At 44.9% G+C, this 15544-nt stretch overlaps 1 protein-coding gene across 1 annotated transcript in view; it reads left to right on the top strand.

Annotated features, from left to right (window-relative positions):
* c10h11orf65 (chromosome 10 C11orf65 homolog) overlaps positions 1 to 15544 on the top strand; it is a 149229-nt gene that overhangs the window by 125171 nt on the left and 8514 nt on the right. Inside the window, exon 8 of the mRNA XM_070891520.1 lies at positions 4817 to 4987. Coding sequence (XP_070747621.1) covers positions 4817 to 4987 — 171 coding nt within the window. The remainder of the gene's footprint in view (positions 1 to 4816; positions 4988 to 15544) is intronic.

Here is a 15544-nt window from a genome sequence, read left to right as displayed (position 1 = left end):
GTTCTGGCTGTGTGATGCCCTGTGATATGTCATGATCGATATCGCTGTCAGCATTCTCCTGAGCACACCTTTCCATGGACCCCTCCTCCCCCCACACGCATCTGGATCCTCAGGATCTTGAGGAGTGTCGTCTTCTTCTGCAAAAGACAACACAACAGTCAAATGGTTAGCAGCACAGGACGGGGCTGGATGGGTGGCATGAGTAGTGTCACGCATAGCAGACCAGTCAGCAAGTTGATTTGAAGGGCCACTATGCATTTTAATGACTCACCCTTACCCTCGCGTGTGGATCCAGCTTATGTTTATTCTTTTTCTGCCGGTGCGAGTCAGCAAGGCAGCAACCCTCTGTTCCAGGGGTGTCAGTTGATGCAGATTTGGCAGACCTCCTCCTGTTCTAGTTCTCTCCCTCTTGTTGTGGGCCAATTTCTTCTGCAAGGATGAAAATATAAATTGTCAGAGATGGTGCGCTTCTGATGGGTGGGACACATACAGATGCTCACATTTCCACTGCAATTCAATTTAAAGATGAAGATATTACTTACACTCATTACTTGACCAATGTCCTGCCATTTCTTCTTGCATTGGCTTCCAGATCTTGCAGTGTTGACCCCAGTGGAGAATTCTTCGGCAACGAGGTGCCACCTTTTCCTCATTTCCTTGGGGAAGACCTTTGACGGACCACTCTTGCTGATATCCAGCTCTAACCGTTTCTCCTCAATAACCATTACTCATTTCTCCACTTCCTCATGGAGGAAATTCTTGGTTCTTCTTGTACGCTCTTGCGCCATTCGTCTATTGGACTCAAACGCAGGTAATGTTCAAAGATCACACTTACACCTCACATACACCTATCCAGCACTCCTTTCCACTCCTTCAGCCACACAAAAATCAATATTCAGACCTCATCTTTATATATGCTCCATAGCCACTTATTCTGAGGACGCTCTCCCTTTAATTGGCCGATTGCCAAGCTTCCTGTTACACTGCGCATGCTGAGGAGACCAATGCCCTCACAAGATCACTCGCGGCAGCCGTCACTGGGATGCATGGTGAGGTCGCCACACTATCGGGTGAAATCGCTGCACTAAGACGGGAACTGAGGGCGGGCATTGCAGAGGGTGTGCAGATGATGGCAGATGCCATGAGGGAGCTGGCTTCTGCAATAAGGGCACAAAGGCCGGAGACTCAAATGCCACTCCCACTTCACTCCACGCACCAGCCACCGGTCAGACCTAAGCCGGGCACCCAATACCCCTCCACTACCACCATCACTGACCCTATAAGGATCCCCGAAATGTGGGTGAGGATGGGTGCAGACTTTCTTTCCTGCTGTGGATGTTGTTGTTGTTGTTGTTGTTGGTATCATTGAAGTGCACTGTAAAATTCACAATAAAAGATATTTTGTATCAAAACTGAATCATCCTCCATTAGGACCACGCAACATTTAGGGTCAACTGTAAAAAGTAAAAATCCCTCACACCTACAGTCATGCGTGCCTGCCGCCCCTAGCCCTGGAGGAAGGGCTAGCCGGAGTGTTCTGCAGTCAGCAAGGTAGGACTGCTCTAATTTCTATAGCTGATTTACCTTTCATTTATTTGTGGTGATGTTGTGCAGCTATTGTGCTGAAGATGGTGTAATGTTGTGCTGATGTTGTGAAGGTCTTTAGAGCTTTGGAATCCTTTAAATCACCTCCCCCCCCACCCCATCTCTGGCTACCTGCGCTGATTTCTTAAATGTCGGTAAGGTTTTTCTGTGCCTACAAAAGTGGCCACATATCCTGGTCTAAATTAGTTTGGAGTAACTTTCAGCTGGCCAAATTTGCTTCTGTGGCCAGAACAGGTGTAAGTGGCTGGTCACGCCCCCTTTTGCAGAAAATAAAACGAAACTAAAAAAAAACCTAACTAACTGATTTACACTGGAGCAAGTTAAATGGGGAAATTTGCGATTTTTAAGTTACTCCAAAAAAAGCTACTTGCTCCAAAAAAAGTGGGGCAACTCTTGGGGAAATTTGAGCCCATTGAACCTTCTGCCAGTGGAAGCAATTTCTCCCTATCTACTCTATCAAAACCCATCATAATCGTGAACACCTCTAAATCTCCCCTTAACCTTCTCTTCTCTAAGGAAAACAATCCAAGCTTCTCTAGTCTCTCAACATAACTGAAGTCGCTCATCCCTGGTCCCATTCTAGTAAATCTCCTCTACAACATCTGCAAGGCCTTGACATCCTTTCTAGAGTGTGACGCCCAGAATTGGGCACAATACTCCAGCTGAGGTCTAACAAATGTTTTATAAAGGTTTAGCATAACTTATTTGCTCCTGTACTCTATGCCTCTATAAATAAAGCTAAGGATCCTGTATATTTTTTTAACAATCTTATCAACTTGTCCTGCCACCTTCAAAGATATGTATATGTGAACCATTGGTCTCTCTGTTCCTGCATCCCTTTCAAATTGCACCATTTAGTTTACATTGCCTCTCCTCATTCTTCCTTCCAAAATGTATCACTTCACACTTCTCTGTGTTAAATTTCATCTGCCATGTGTCTACCCATTTCACCAGTCTGTCTATGTCCTATATCAATGGAGAAAAGGTGTAGTCAATTGTGTCAAAGGCTGCGGAGAAATTGAGGAGGATGATGCAGGGATAATACACCACGGTCACAGTCGCGATCACAGAGGTTGCCATTTGGTTAGGGCTATTTTCATGCTGTGGCAGGAATGAAAACCTGGTCAAAAAAATTTGAACCGGGAGTTATGGGACAGACGGACACAGATTTGGGAGTCGACATTGTGTTCACAAACTTGTCCGGGTAGGGTTTGGGGGGTGATAGACATCAAGCACCCATTGCGCATGCGCGCACACTGAAACAGTCATGCGTGCCCCTGCCGACACTGCACGACACGCTGGGCCCAAGCCACCCCCCACTCTGCTGCGCGATACCGATGGATGCGGACGACGAGGGAACGGCCAAATTCACAGATAGATTTTTGGTGCTTTTTCTCATCCAGGAAGTCGGCGCACCACATCAAGATACGCCGCTCTAAGCAGCTGGGGAAATTTGGGGCCTCTAACCAGAGGACTCAGATTGAAGATAATTGGCAAAAGAACCAAAATGAACAGATGGCTATTGAGAGACCAGGGCTACCTTTCATGCTGATCACCCCTTATTAGAAACCCCCAAAAAATAGCAGAGCACAGATGCAATGAGCCCCACTCTGCCACTTGAGTTTCTGTGGAGCACATTGTGTGGATGCTGAAGCAATAATTAAATTGTGTGGTCCACGTGGGCAGGGTGCTGCTCTACAGCCCACCCAAAATCATCACTAGCAGCTGCATGCTGCACAATTTTGCCAGTTAAAGAGGAGTGAGCAGGATGAGGGACAGACCCATGGAGCTGCAGGAGAGAGAACACGGATGCGATGTAGAATGACATGGATGGAGATCATGTGCAGGCAGGTGCAAACTCTGACTGAGAATTAATTCCAGTAATGCATCAGCTTTTTTTTTCCAAACATCTCCCACATATTGTCACCTCAAGGACATGCCATTCACGCCAATTCCACCGAAGCTGACCTATGTTAACCAATATACTGAGAAAATTCCCTGCTCCTTTTCACAAAAGTACCATGGTATCTTTTAAATCCTGCTGAACATGTAAATAAAGCCTTGGTTTAATGTATCACCCAAAAGGCACCACCTTCAACAAAGCATCGGCTTCTCAGATCCTACTGGAGTGTCAGAATAGATTCATTCCATTCTTGGAGGAGGGCATGAACCCATAATCTTCTGACTCAGAAGCAAGAGCCCCCTACCATTGAGCCAAGTTGGCACTTCAGTCAATGAAGGACACTGAAGAGCTTGGATGAACTGAGAGAATTAGGAATTCAAATATGTAATTCCTTGAAAGTACGAGTGCAAGTAGATAAATTCATAAAATAGGCCAATAGCGTTTTAGGGTACTGAGTGTAAGAACAAAGAGGTAATGATAAATGGTTGGGCCACAGTTAGTTTACTGTCTGCAGTTTGGGGTTTTCCATTATACAAAGGACATTAAAGCCAAAAGGAACATGCTGGATAGATTCACCAAGATGATACCAGAAATGAGAAACTATAGCCCCCTCATTTTAACTCTGGGTGCAACTTTGGCATGGGGTGGCGGGGCAAGCATCATGTATGCCTGGCCATTTGTGAAGCCTGGGCCATTTTAATTCCCGGGCCTCATTTTCACCTCCCTGGTGAATCTCTCATGCGTAGCATGGTCCTTGGCAGTTAGATAGGTGCATCTGGAGATGATCGCAGTCGGAAAGGGGGAGGTTCCCTTGTGAGCAATACTGCTCCTGGCCAATGAGGAAACTGTAAAAAAAAAATTAAATCTTACCTACTCAGCCCACTTCTGGTCCTGCTCTTGCCTGGTGAGCCCGGCAGTGGTCGTGGATCACGTGACTGCAGTTGGACATGCCAGTTAAATTGGCAGCAAGTGTAAGTGTGGTGCCAACACTGAGGGGAGGACGTTGCCTTTTCATCAGGTCATTCCTGTGGGCCCCGGTTCCATTGCTCCTTATGACTTAGACACATCTGGACGGTATCTGGCCAGCATTCAGGTTGTTTGAGGCTAAAGAAATGGGAGCAGCATAAACTCCTACAGATGATGCCATCCAATTGGACTTCCTCCTTTTTACACAAGGCAGAAGGACCATTCATAAATTGGATCAGTAAATTACTGGGAAATATTTCCAACCCCGTGTAGGTTTTGCAGTCACAATACAAACAGGAGCAGAGCTCTGCTTTTCATCTTAATTTATTTCATGTTTTCCAGGTACCGTGAGGGTATGCTTCAGACCCAGTCACTGGATCCAAGTACAGTTGTCCTAGTGCAGAGAGCAACAGAAGGAGTAATCAACAGTGTAGAGCAGTATGGCCCGAATGCTGTACTAGATTGGGAGGTGGATGAACTACTCGAATGGACCAATGCACTGAATTTTGAAAAGTAAACCAAACTTATTTCATTTCACATACAGTACAAGTTCTTGGGACAAGAATTAGGCAAGAAACACCTTTATAATATGTATAAAACTCTTAATTGTAATTCTGCTTTAGAACTGCAAAACAATTCTATTATTGCACCGATCTGTGAATCATATTATTCTTTAGAGATGACATTGTAATTGGACAAAGCAAATTGGCCAGGGTAGCCTTGAGGAAGAATTCATAGAGTATATCCAGGATAGTTTCCTTGAACAGTACCTTGTGGAACGAACCAGGAAGCAGGCTATCTTAGATCTGGTACGGTGTAATGAGACAGATTAATAAACAATTTAGTAAAGGATCCTCTAGGAATGATTGACCATAAAATGGTTGAATTTCAAATTCAGTTGGAGGGTGAGAAAATTGGATCTCAAACCAGTCTCCTAAGCTTAAACAAAGGAGACTACAAAGGTATGAAGGCAGAGTTGGCTAAAGTGGACTGGGAAAGTAGATTAAAGTGTGGGACAGTTGATAAGCAGTGGCAGATACTTAAGGAGATATTTCATAATTGTCAACAAAAATATATTCCAATGAGAAGGAAAGACTTTAAGAGAAGGGATAACCACCCGTGGCTAACGAAGGGAATAAGAGATGGTATCAAATTGAAAACAAGAGAATACAAAGTGGCAGGATGTGTGAGGATAGAAGATTGGGAAACTTTTAAAAGCCAGCAAATAATGACTAAAAAAATCATTAAGAAAGAGGAAATAGACTATGAAAATAAGCTAGCATGAAATATAAAAAGATAGTAAGAGTCTCTACAGGAAACGAGTGGCTAAAATAAATGTTGGTCCCTTAGAGGATGAGACTGGGGAATTAATAATGGGGAACAGGGAAATGGCAGAGACTTTGAACAAATATTTTGTATCAGTCTTTACGGTAGAAAACACTAAAAACATCTGAATAGTGGATAATCGAGGGGCTATAGGGAGGGAGGAACTTAATACAATCACTATCAATAAAAAATTTGTTATGCTCATAATAAAGGATACAACTGAGTACTGTATGCAATGAGTAAGTGTGACCTTAGCTCCTTTAATTAAACTCCAGAGTGTTTGTACAGCGTGGGAGGCCTGCTCATATACAGTGCTCCCAAGGGATGCTGGGATCCCTTGGGATACCAACAGGTACACCCTCTGGTGGCAGTGTGATACAGATTGCCAAGGGTTATATACATAACATCACTCCCTCCCAAAGTAAATAGTACACTTATTTACAGGGTGAGACGATCTGGGGCTTTTTGTTCCTTTGTCGATCGTCTCGGTACAAATGCAGGTGTGGGTGAGTTGGTAGGTTCTTCACTGGGCTGCTGCGCAGCTGGCCTTGCCGGGCTGCTGGGGATGGTGAGTTCGGCTTCATGGTCAACCGTGATGTCGGTTGCCACTTGTGTGTTGGAGGGCCGAAGTTGGTGGTGTCCTCTTCGGGTTGCTCATGGCTGTTTGTGAACCGCAATTTGGTTTGGTTCAAATGCTTTCTGCACGTTAGTCCATTGGCCAATTTGACCTGAAACACCCTACTCCCTTCTTTAACTATGACCGTGCCAGCAAGACATTTGGGACCATGTCCATAGTTGAGTACAAACACAGGGTCATTGACTTCAATACCCCGTGACAAGTTTGCGCGATCATGGTATATGCATTGTTGATGCCGCCTGCCCTCGACGTGATCATGAAGATCAGGGTGGACAAGAGAGAGCCTTGTTTTGAACGCCCTTTTCAGGAGCAGCTCAGCTCTCCCCGGTGAATGAGTGGGGTCTGGTGCGATAGCTGAGCAGGACTTGGGACAATCAGGTCTGCAGGGAATCTTCCGACTCATGTTTCAAGCTTTGCTTGATGCCCGTTCTGCCTGGTCATTGGATGCGGGCTTGAACGGGGCAGATGTGACTTGCTTGATCCCATTGCGGGTCATGAATTCCTTGAATTCAGCACTGGTGAAACACGGCCCTTTGTCGCAGTCAAGGACATCTGGCAGGCCATGTGTGGCAAACATGGCTTGCAGGCTTTCGATGGTGGCGGTGGACGTGCTTACAGACATTGTTACACATTCAATCCATTTTGAATAAGCATCCACAACAACCAAGAACATTTTGCCTAGAAATGGGCCCGCAAAATCAATGTGGATCCTAGACCACGGGTTGGAGGGCGATGACCACAAACTTAGCGGTGCCTCTCTGGGTGCATTGCTCAGTTGAGAGCAAGTGTTGCATTGGCGCACGGATGACTCTAAATCTGAGTCAATGTCGGGCCACCACACATGGGATCTGGCTATGGCTTTCACCATTACGATGCCTGGGTGGGAATTGTGTAGGTCGCTTATGAACGTTTCCCTGCCTTTCTTAGGCAAGACCATAGGATTACCCCACAAAAGACAGTCTGCCTGTAAGGACATTTTGTTTTTGCGCCTCAGGAATGGCTTGATCTCTTCCTGCATCTCATAGAAACATAGAAACATAGAAAATAGGTGCAGAAGTAGGCCATTCGGCCCTTCGAGCCTGCACCGCCATTCAATAAGATCATGGCTTATAATTCCCTCAGTACCCCTTTCCTGCTTTCTCTCCATACCTCTTGATCCCCTTAGCCGTAAGGGCCATATCTAACTCCCTCTTGAATATATCCAATGAACTGGCATCAACAAATCTCTGCGGCAGGGAATTCTATAGGTTAACAACTCTCTGAGTTAAGAAGTTTCTCCTTATCTCAGTCCAAAATGGCTTACCCCTTGTGTCCCCTGGTTCTGGACTTCCCCAACATCGGCAACATTCTTCCAACATCTAACCTGTTCAGTCCCGTCAGAATCTTATACGTTTCTATGAGATCCCCTCTCATCCTTCTAAACTCCAGTGAATAAAGGCTGAACATGCAACTTCAGTACCCCATTCCTGCTTTATCGCCATACCCCTTGATCCCTCGAGTAGTAAGGACTACATCTAACTCCTTTTTGAATATATTTAGTGAATTGGCCACAACAACTTTCTGTGGTAGAGAATTCCACAGGTTCACCACTCTCTGGATGAAGAAGTTTCTCCTCATCTCGGTCCTAAATGGCTTACCCCTTATCCTTAGACTGTGACCCCTGGTTCTGGACTTGCCCAATATTCGGAACATTCTTCCTGCATCTAACCTGTCTGAACCCATCAGAATTTTAAACGTTTCTATGAGATCCCCTCTCATTCTTCTGAACTCCAGTGACTACAAGCCCAGTTGATCCAGTCTTTTTTGATATGTCAGTCCCGCCATCCCGGGAATCAGTCTGGTGAACCTTCGCTGCACTCCCTCAATAGCAAGAATGTCCTTCCTCAAGTTAGGAGACCAAAACTGTACACAATACTCCAAGTGTGGCCTCACCAAGGCCCTGTACAACTGTAGTAACACCTCCCTGCCCCTGTACTCAAATCCCCTCACTATGAAGGCCAACATGCCATTTGCTTTCTTAACCCCTGCTGTACCTGCATGCCAACCTTCAATGACTGATGTACCATGACACCCAGGTCTCGTTGCACCTCCCCTTTTCCTAATCTGTCACCATTCAGATAATATTCTGTCTCTCTGTTTTTACCAACAAAGTGAATAACCTCACATTTATCCACATTATACTTCATCTGCCATGCATTTGCCCACTCACCTAACCTATCCAAGTCACTCTGCAGCCTCATAGCATCCTCGCAGCTCACATTGCCACCCTTAGTGTTATCCGCAAATTTGGAGATACTACATTTAATCCCCTCGTCTAAATCATTAATGTACAATGTAAACAGCTGGGGCCCCAGCACAGAACCTTGCGGTACCCCACTAGTCACTGCCTGCCATTCTGAAAAGTACACATTTACTCCGACTCTTTGCTTCCTGTCTGCCAACCAGTTCTCAATCCACGTCAGCATGCTACCCCCAATCCCATGTGCTTTAACTTTGCACATTAATCTCTTGTGTGGGACCTTGTCGAAAGCCTTCTGAAAGTCCAAATACACCACATCAACTGGTTCTCCCTTGTCAACTCTACTGGAAACATCCTCAAAAAATTCCAGAAGATTTGTCAAGCATGATTTCCCTTTCACAAATCCATGCTGACTTGGACCCATCATGTCACCTCTTTCCAAATGCGCTGCTATGACATTCTTAATAATTGATTCCATCATTTTACCCACTACCGATGTCAGGCTGACCAGTCTATAATTCCCTGTTTTCTCTCTCCCTCCTTTCTTAAAAAGTGGGGTTACATTGGCTACCCTCCACTTCATAGGAACTGATCCAGAGTCTATGGAATGTTGGAAAATGACTGTCAATGCATCCACTATTTCCAAGGCCACCTCCTTAAGTACTCTGGGATGCAGTCCATCAGGCACTGGGGATTTATCGGCCTTCAACCCCATCAATTTCCCCAACACAATTTCCTGACTAATAAGGATTTCCCTCAGTTCCTCTTTCTTACTAGACCCTCTGACCCCTTTTATATCCGGACGGTTGTTTGTGTCCTCCTTAGTGAATACCGAATCAAAGTACTTGTTCAATTGGTCTGCCATTTCTTTGTTCCCCGTTATGACTTCCCCTGATTCTGACTGCAGGGGACCTACGTTGGTCTTTACTAACCTTTTTCTCTTTGCATATCTATAGAAGCTTTTGCAGTCCGTCTTAATGTTCCCTGCAAGCTTCCTCTCATACTCTATTTTCCCTGCCCTAATCAAACCCTTTGTCCTCCTCTGCTGAGTTCTAAATTTCTCCCAGTCACTGATTTCCCTTGATAGCCACGGTTGAGCCACCTTCCCTTTTTTATTTTTACGCCAGACAGGAATGTACTATTGTTGTAGTTCATCCATGTGGTCTCTAAATGTCTGCCATTGCCCATCCACTGTCAACCCCTTAAGTATCATTCGCCAATCTATCCTAGCCAATTCACACCTCATACATTCAAAGTTACCCTTCTTTAAGTTCTGGACCATGGTCTCTGAATTAACTGTTTCATTCTCTATCCTAATGTAGAATTCCAACATATTATGGTCACTCTTCCCCAAGGGGCCTCGCACAACGAGATTGCTAATTAATCCTCTCTCATTACACAACACTCAGTCTAAGATGGCCTCCCCCCTAGTTGGCTCCTCGACATATTGGTCTAGAAAACCATCCCTTCTGCACTCCAGGAAATCCTCCTCCACCGTATTGCTTCCAGTTTGGTTAGCCCAATCTATATGCATATTAAAGTCACCCTGATAACTGTGGCACCTTTATTGCATGCACCCCTAATTTCCTGTTTGATGCCCTCCCCAACATCACTACTACTGTTTGGAGGTCTGTACACAACTCCCACTAACGTTTTTTGCCCTTTGGACCAGCTCCCATGGAGGACACATTTTTTTTACCAGGGACATTAAAGGGTCCTGGCTGGTCCAGGTCCTCATCTGGCGGGCCATAACAGGTAACTTTTCGTTTTCAAATGCATCCATCACCAAGAGCAAGCCTGCAGGCTGTGCAATTTCCACCCCGGTGGTGGGCAATGGTAGCCGACTGAGAGCATCAGCGCAGTTTCTGTGCCTGGTCTGTGGCGGATTACATAGTTGTATGCAGACAGCGTGTGCTCCCATCTTTGGATGCATTGGTGTTAATCGCTTTGCTCTCTGAGTGGCGAGGGAAATAAAATGGAGGCAGAAGCAAAAGATAGAAAGGAGAATAGTAAAAGTGGAGGGCAGAGAAACCCAAGGCAAAAAACAAAAAGGGCCACATTACAGCAAAATTCTAAAGGGGCAAAATGTGTTAAAAAGACAAGCCTGAAGGCTCTGTGCCTCAATGCGAGGAGTATTCGGAATAAGGTGGACAAATTAACTGTGCAGACAGCAGTTAACGGATATGATGTAATTAGCATCACGGAGACATGGCTCCAGGGTGACCAAGGCTGGGAACTCAACATCCAGGGGTATTCAACATTTAGGAAGGATAGACAGAAAGGAAAAGGAGGCGATGTGGCGTTGCTGGTTAAAGAGGAAATTAATGCAATAGTAAGGGGGGGACGTTAGCCTGGATGATGTGGAATCAGTATGGGTGGATCTGCGGAATACCAAAGGGCAGAAAACGCTAGTGGGAGTTGTGTACAGACCACCAAACAGTAGTAGTAAGGTTGGAGACAGCATCAAACAAGAAATAAGGGATGCGTGCAATAAAGGTACAGCAGTTATCATGGGCAACTTTAATCTACATATTGATTGGGCTAACCAAACTGGTAGCAATGCGGTGGAGGAGGATTTCCTGGAATGTATTAGGGATGGTTTTCTAGACCAATATGTCGAGGAACCAACTAGAGAGCTGGCCATCCGAGACTGGGTGATGTGTAATGAGAAGGAACTAATTAGCAATCTTGTTGTGCAAGGCCCCTTGGGGAAGAGTGACCATAATATGGTAGAATTCTTTATTAAGATGGAGAGTGACGTAGTTAATTCGGAAACTAGGGTCCTGAACTTAAGGAAAGGTAACTTCGACGGTATGAGGCGTGAATTGGCTAGAATAGACTGGCAAAGGATACTTAAAGGGTTGACGGTGGATAAACAATGGCAAACATTTAAAGATCACATGGATGAACTTCAACAATTGTACATCCCTGTCTGGAGTATAAATAAAACGGGGAAGGTGGCTCAACTGTGGCTAACAAGGGAAATTAAGGATAGTGTTAAAACCAAGGAAGAGGCATATGAATTGGCTAGAAAAAGCAACAAACCTGAGGACTGGGAGAAATTTAGAATTCAACAGAGGAAGATTGAGGGTTTAATTAAGAGGGGGAAAATAGAGTACGAGAGGAAGCTTGCAGGGAACATAAAAACTGACTGCAAAAGCTTCTATAAATATGTGAAGAGAAAAAGATTAGTGAAGACAACAGTCGGATTCAGATGAATTTATAATGGGGAACAAAGAAATGGCAGACCAATTGAACAAATACTTCGGTTCTGCCTTCCCGAGGGAAGACACAAATAACCTTCCGAATGTACTAGGGGACAGTGGGTCTAGTGACAAGGAGGAACTGAAGGATATCCTTATTAGGCGGGAAATTGTGTTAGGGAAATTGATGGGATTGAAGGCTGATAAATCCCCGGGGCCTGATAGTCTGCATCACAGAGTACTTAAGGAAGTGGCCCTAGAAATAGTGGATGCATTGGTGATCATTTTCCAACAGTCTATCAACTCTGGATCAGTTCCTATGGACTGGAGGGTAGCGAATGTAACACCATTTTTTAAAAAAGGAGGGAGAGAGAAAATGGGTAATTATAGACCGGTTAGCCTGACATCAGTAGTGGGTAAAATGTTGGAATCAATCAATAAGGATGAAATAGCAACGCATTTGGAAAGCAGTGACAGGATCGGTCCAAGTCAGCATGGATTTATGAAAGGGAAATCATGCTTCACGAATCTTCTGGAATTTTTTGAGGATGTAACTAGCAGAGTGGACAAGGGAGTACCAATGGATGTGGTGTATTTGGACTTTCAAAAGGCTTTTGACAAGGTCCCACACAAGAGATTGGTGTGCAAAATCAAAGCGCATGATATTGGGGATAATGTACTGGATCGAGATCAATAAGATCATGGCCGATCACACCCTCAGTACCCCGTTCCTGCTTTCTCACCATACCCCTTGATCCCCTTAGCCGTAAGGGCCATATTTAACTCCCTTTTGAATATATCCAATGAAGTGGCATCAACAACTCTCTGCGGCAGGGAATTCCACAGGTTAACAACTCTCTGAGTGAAGAAGTTTCTCCTCATCTCAGTCCTAAATGGCCTACCCCTTATCCTAAGACTATGTCCCCTGGTTCTGGACTTCCCCAACATCACGAACATTCTTCCCGCATCTAACCTGTCCAGTCCTGTCAGAATCTTATACGTTTCTATGAGATCCCCTCTCATCCTTCTAGACTCTAATGTATAAGGCCCAGTCCACCCAGTCTCTCCTCATATGTCAGTCCGGCCATTACAGCCTGCTGCACCTGTATGCCAACTTTCAATGACTGATGAACCATGACACCCAAGTCTTGTTGCACCTCCCTTTTTCCTAATCTGCCACCATTCAGATAATATACTGTCTTCGTGTTTTTGCCCCAAAAGTGGATAACCTCACATTTATCCACATTATACTGCATCTGCAATACATTTGCCCACTCACCTAACCTGTCTAAGTCACTCTGCAGCCTCTTAGCGTCCCCCTCACAGCTTACACTGCCACCCAGTTTAGTGTCATCTGCAAACTTGGAGATATTACACTCAATTCCTTCATCCAAATCATTGATGTATATCCCAGAACTGAGCCCTACGGCACTCCACTGGTCACTGCCTGCCATTCTGAAAAAGACCCATTTATCCCGACTCTCTGCTTCCTGCCTGCCAACCAGTTCTCTATCCACGTCAGTATATTATCCCCCAATACCATGTGCTTTGATTTTGCACACCAATCTCTTGTGTGGAACCTTGTCAAAAGCCTTTTGAAAGTCCAAAAAAAACACATCCACTGGTTCTCCCTTGTCCACCCTACTAGTTACATCCTCAAAAACTCCCAGAAGATTTGTCAAACATGATTTCCCTTTCATAAATCCATGCTGACTTGGACCGCTCCTGTCACTGCTTTCCAAATGCGCTGCTATTTCGTCCTTAATAATTGATTCCAACATTTTCCCCACCACTGATGTCAGGCTAACCGGTCTATAATTACCCTCACTTTTTAAAAAGTGGTGTTACATTCGCTACCCTACCCATAGGAACTGAACCAGAGTCGATAGACTGTTGGAAAATGATCACCAATGCATCCACTATTTCTAGGACCACTTCCTTAATACTCTGGCATGCAGACTATCAGGGGATTTGTCGACCTTCAATCCCATCAATTTCCCTAACACAATTTCCCGCCTAATAAGGATATCCTTCCGTTCCTCCTTCTCACGAGACCCACTGTCTCCTAGTACTTTCGGAAGGTTATTTATGTCTTCCTTCGTGAAGACAGAACCAAAGTATTTGTTCAATTGGTCTGCCATTTCTTTGTTCCCCATTATAAAGGAAGTGTATTCGTTCCTAACAAAGAGCCAACCGATAATGATTAATGTAAAACTTAATGGTATGCCTGTATCGATGGAATTGGACACGAGTGCGAGTTAATCAATAATGAGCCAGATGACTTTCGACAGGCTGTGGGATACTAAAGCTGTGAGGCCTAAGCTGAGTCCAGTCAATGCCAAGTTGCGTACATACACTAAAAAACTCATAACGGTGATTGGCAGTGCAGTAATCAAGGTGTTGTATGATGGTGCAGTTCATGAATTACCCTTATGGATTGTTCTGGGCAACGGTCCAATGCTGTTTGGCAGGAACTGGTTCAAAAAAATCAAATGGAATTGGAACGATATCAAAGCATTGTCGTCGGCGGAGGATACTCCATGTGCTCAAGTGCTGAGCAAATTCCCCTCGCTGTTTGAACCAGGCATTGGCAATTTCACGGGAGCCAAAGTGCAGATCCACGTGGACTCGGATGCAAGACCCGTCCATCTTAAAGCTCGGACAGTTCTGTACATGATGAGGGAGAAGGTCGAAATCGAACTGGACAGACTCCAGAGTGAAGGGATAATATCACCGGTCGAATTTAACGAATGGGCCATCCCCATTGCTCCCATGTTGAAAAGTGATGGCATTGTCAGGATTTGAGGAGACTACAAGGTTACAATCAACCGAGTTTCGAAACAGGATCAATACCCGTTAGCAAAGGCTGATGACCTGTTTGCAACGCTAGCCGGAGGGAAGTTGTTCACAAAACTGGATCTATATGACACAGGAGCTGGTCGACACATCGAAGAAACTTACGTGCATCAACACTCGTAAAGGACTGTTCATCTACAACAGGTGCCCTTTTGGAATTCACTCGGCTGCAGCCATATTTCAGAGGAATATGAAGAGTCTACTGAAGTCCGTCCCTAGAACCGTCGTGTTCCAAGATGACATACTAGTCACAGGTCGTGACTCTGCCGAACATCTGAACAACTTGGAAGAGGTTCTATATCGCCTGGACAAAGTGGGACTCAGACTGAAACGCTCGAAGTATGTCTTCATGGCACCGAAAGTTGAATTCCTGGGGAGGAAAATTGCTGCTGATGGCATCAGGCCTATGGACTCAAAAACCAAGGACATCAAAAACTGCATTCGTTCCTTGGTCTACTCAACGACTTTGGTAATTTCTTACCTAGATTGAGCACCTTATTAGAGCCACTGCACATGTTGCTAAGAAAAGGCGACAACTGGGTTTGGGGTGCGTCTCAAGTTAGAGCTTTTCAGAAAGCTACTATTCTGCTTTGCTGTAAGAAGCTGCTGGTACATTATGATCCGTGTAAGCGTCTAGTGTTGGCCTGTGATGCATTGTCATATAAAGTTGGTTGCGTGCTCAACAAGCTAATGAGTCGGGCAAATTACAACCTGTTGCATATACTTCAAAAAGTTTGTCAAAGGCAGAAAGAGCCTACAGCATGGTAGAGAAAGAAGCACTAGCCTGTGTGTATGGGGTTAAAAAGATG

The sequence above is a fragment of the Pristiophorus japonicus genome, chromosome 10 (genome assembly GCF_044704955.1).
Source record: "Pristiophorus japonicus isolate sPriJap1 chromosome 10, sPriJap1.hap1, whole genome shotgun sequence".
NCBI classification, from domain to species: Eukaryota; Metazoa; Chordata; class Chondrichthyes; family Pristiophoridae; genus Pristiophorus; species Pristiophorus japonicus.
The sequence above is the reverse complement of the archived record's forward strand: the minus strand, read 5'-3'. Positions and strand labels throughout refer to the sequence as shown.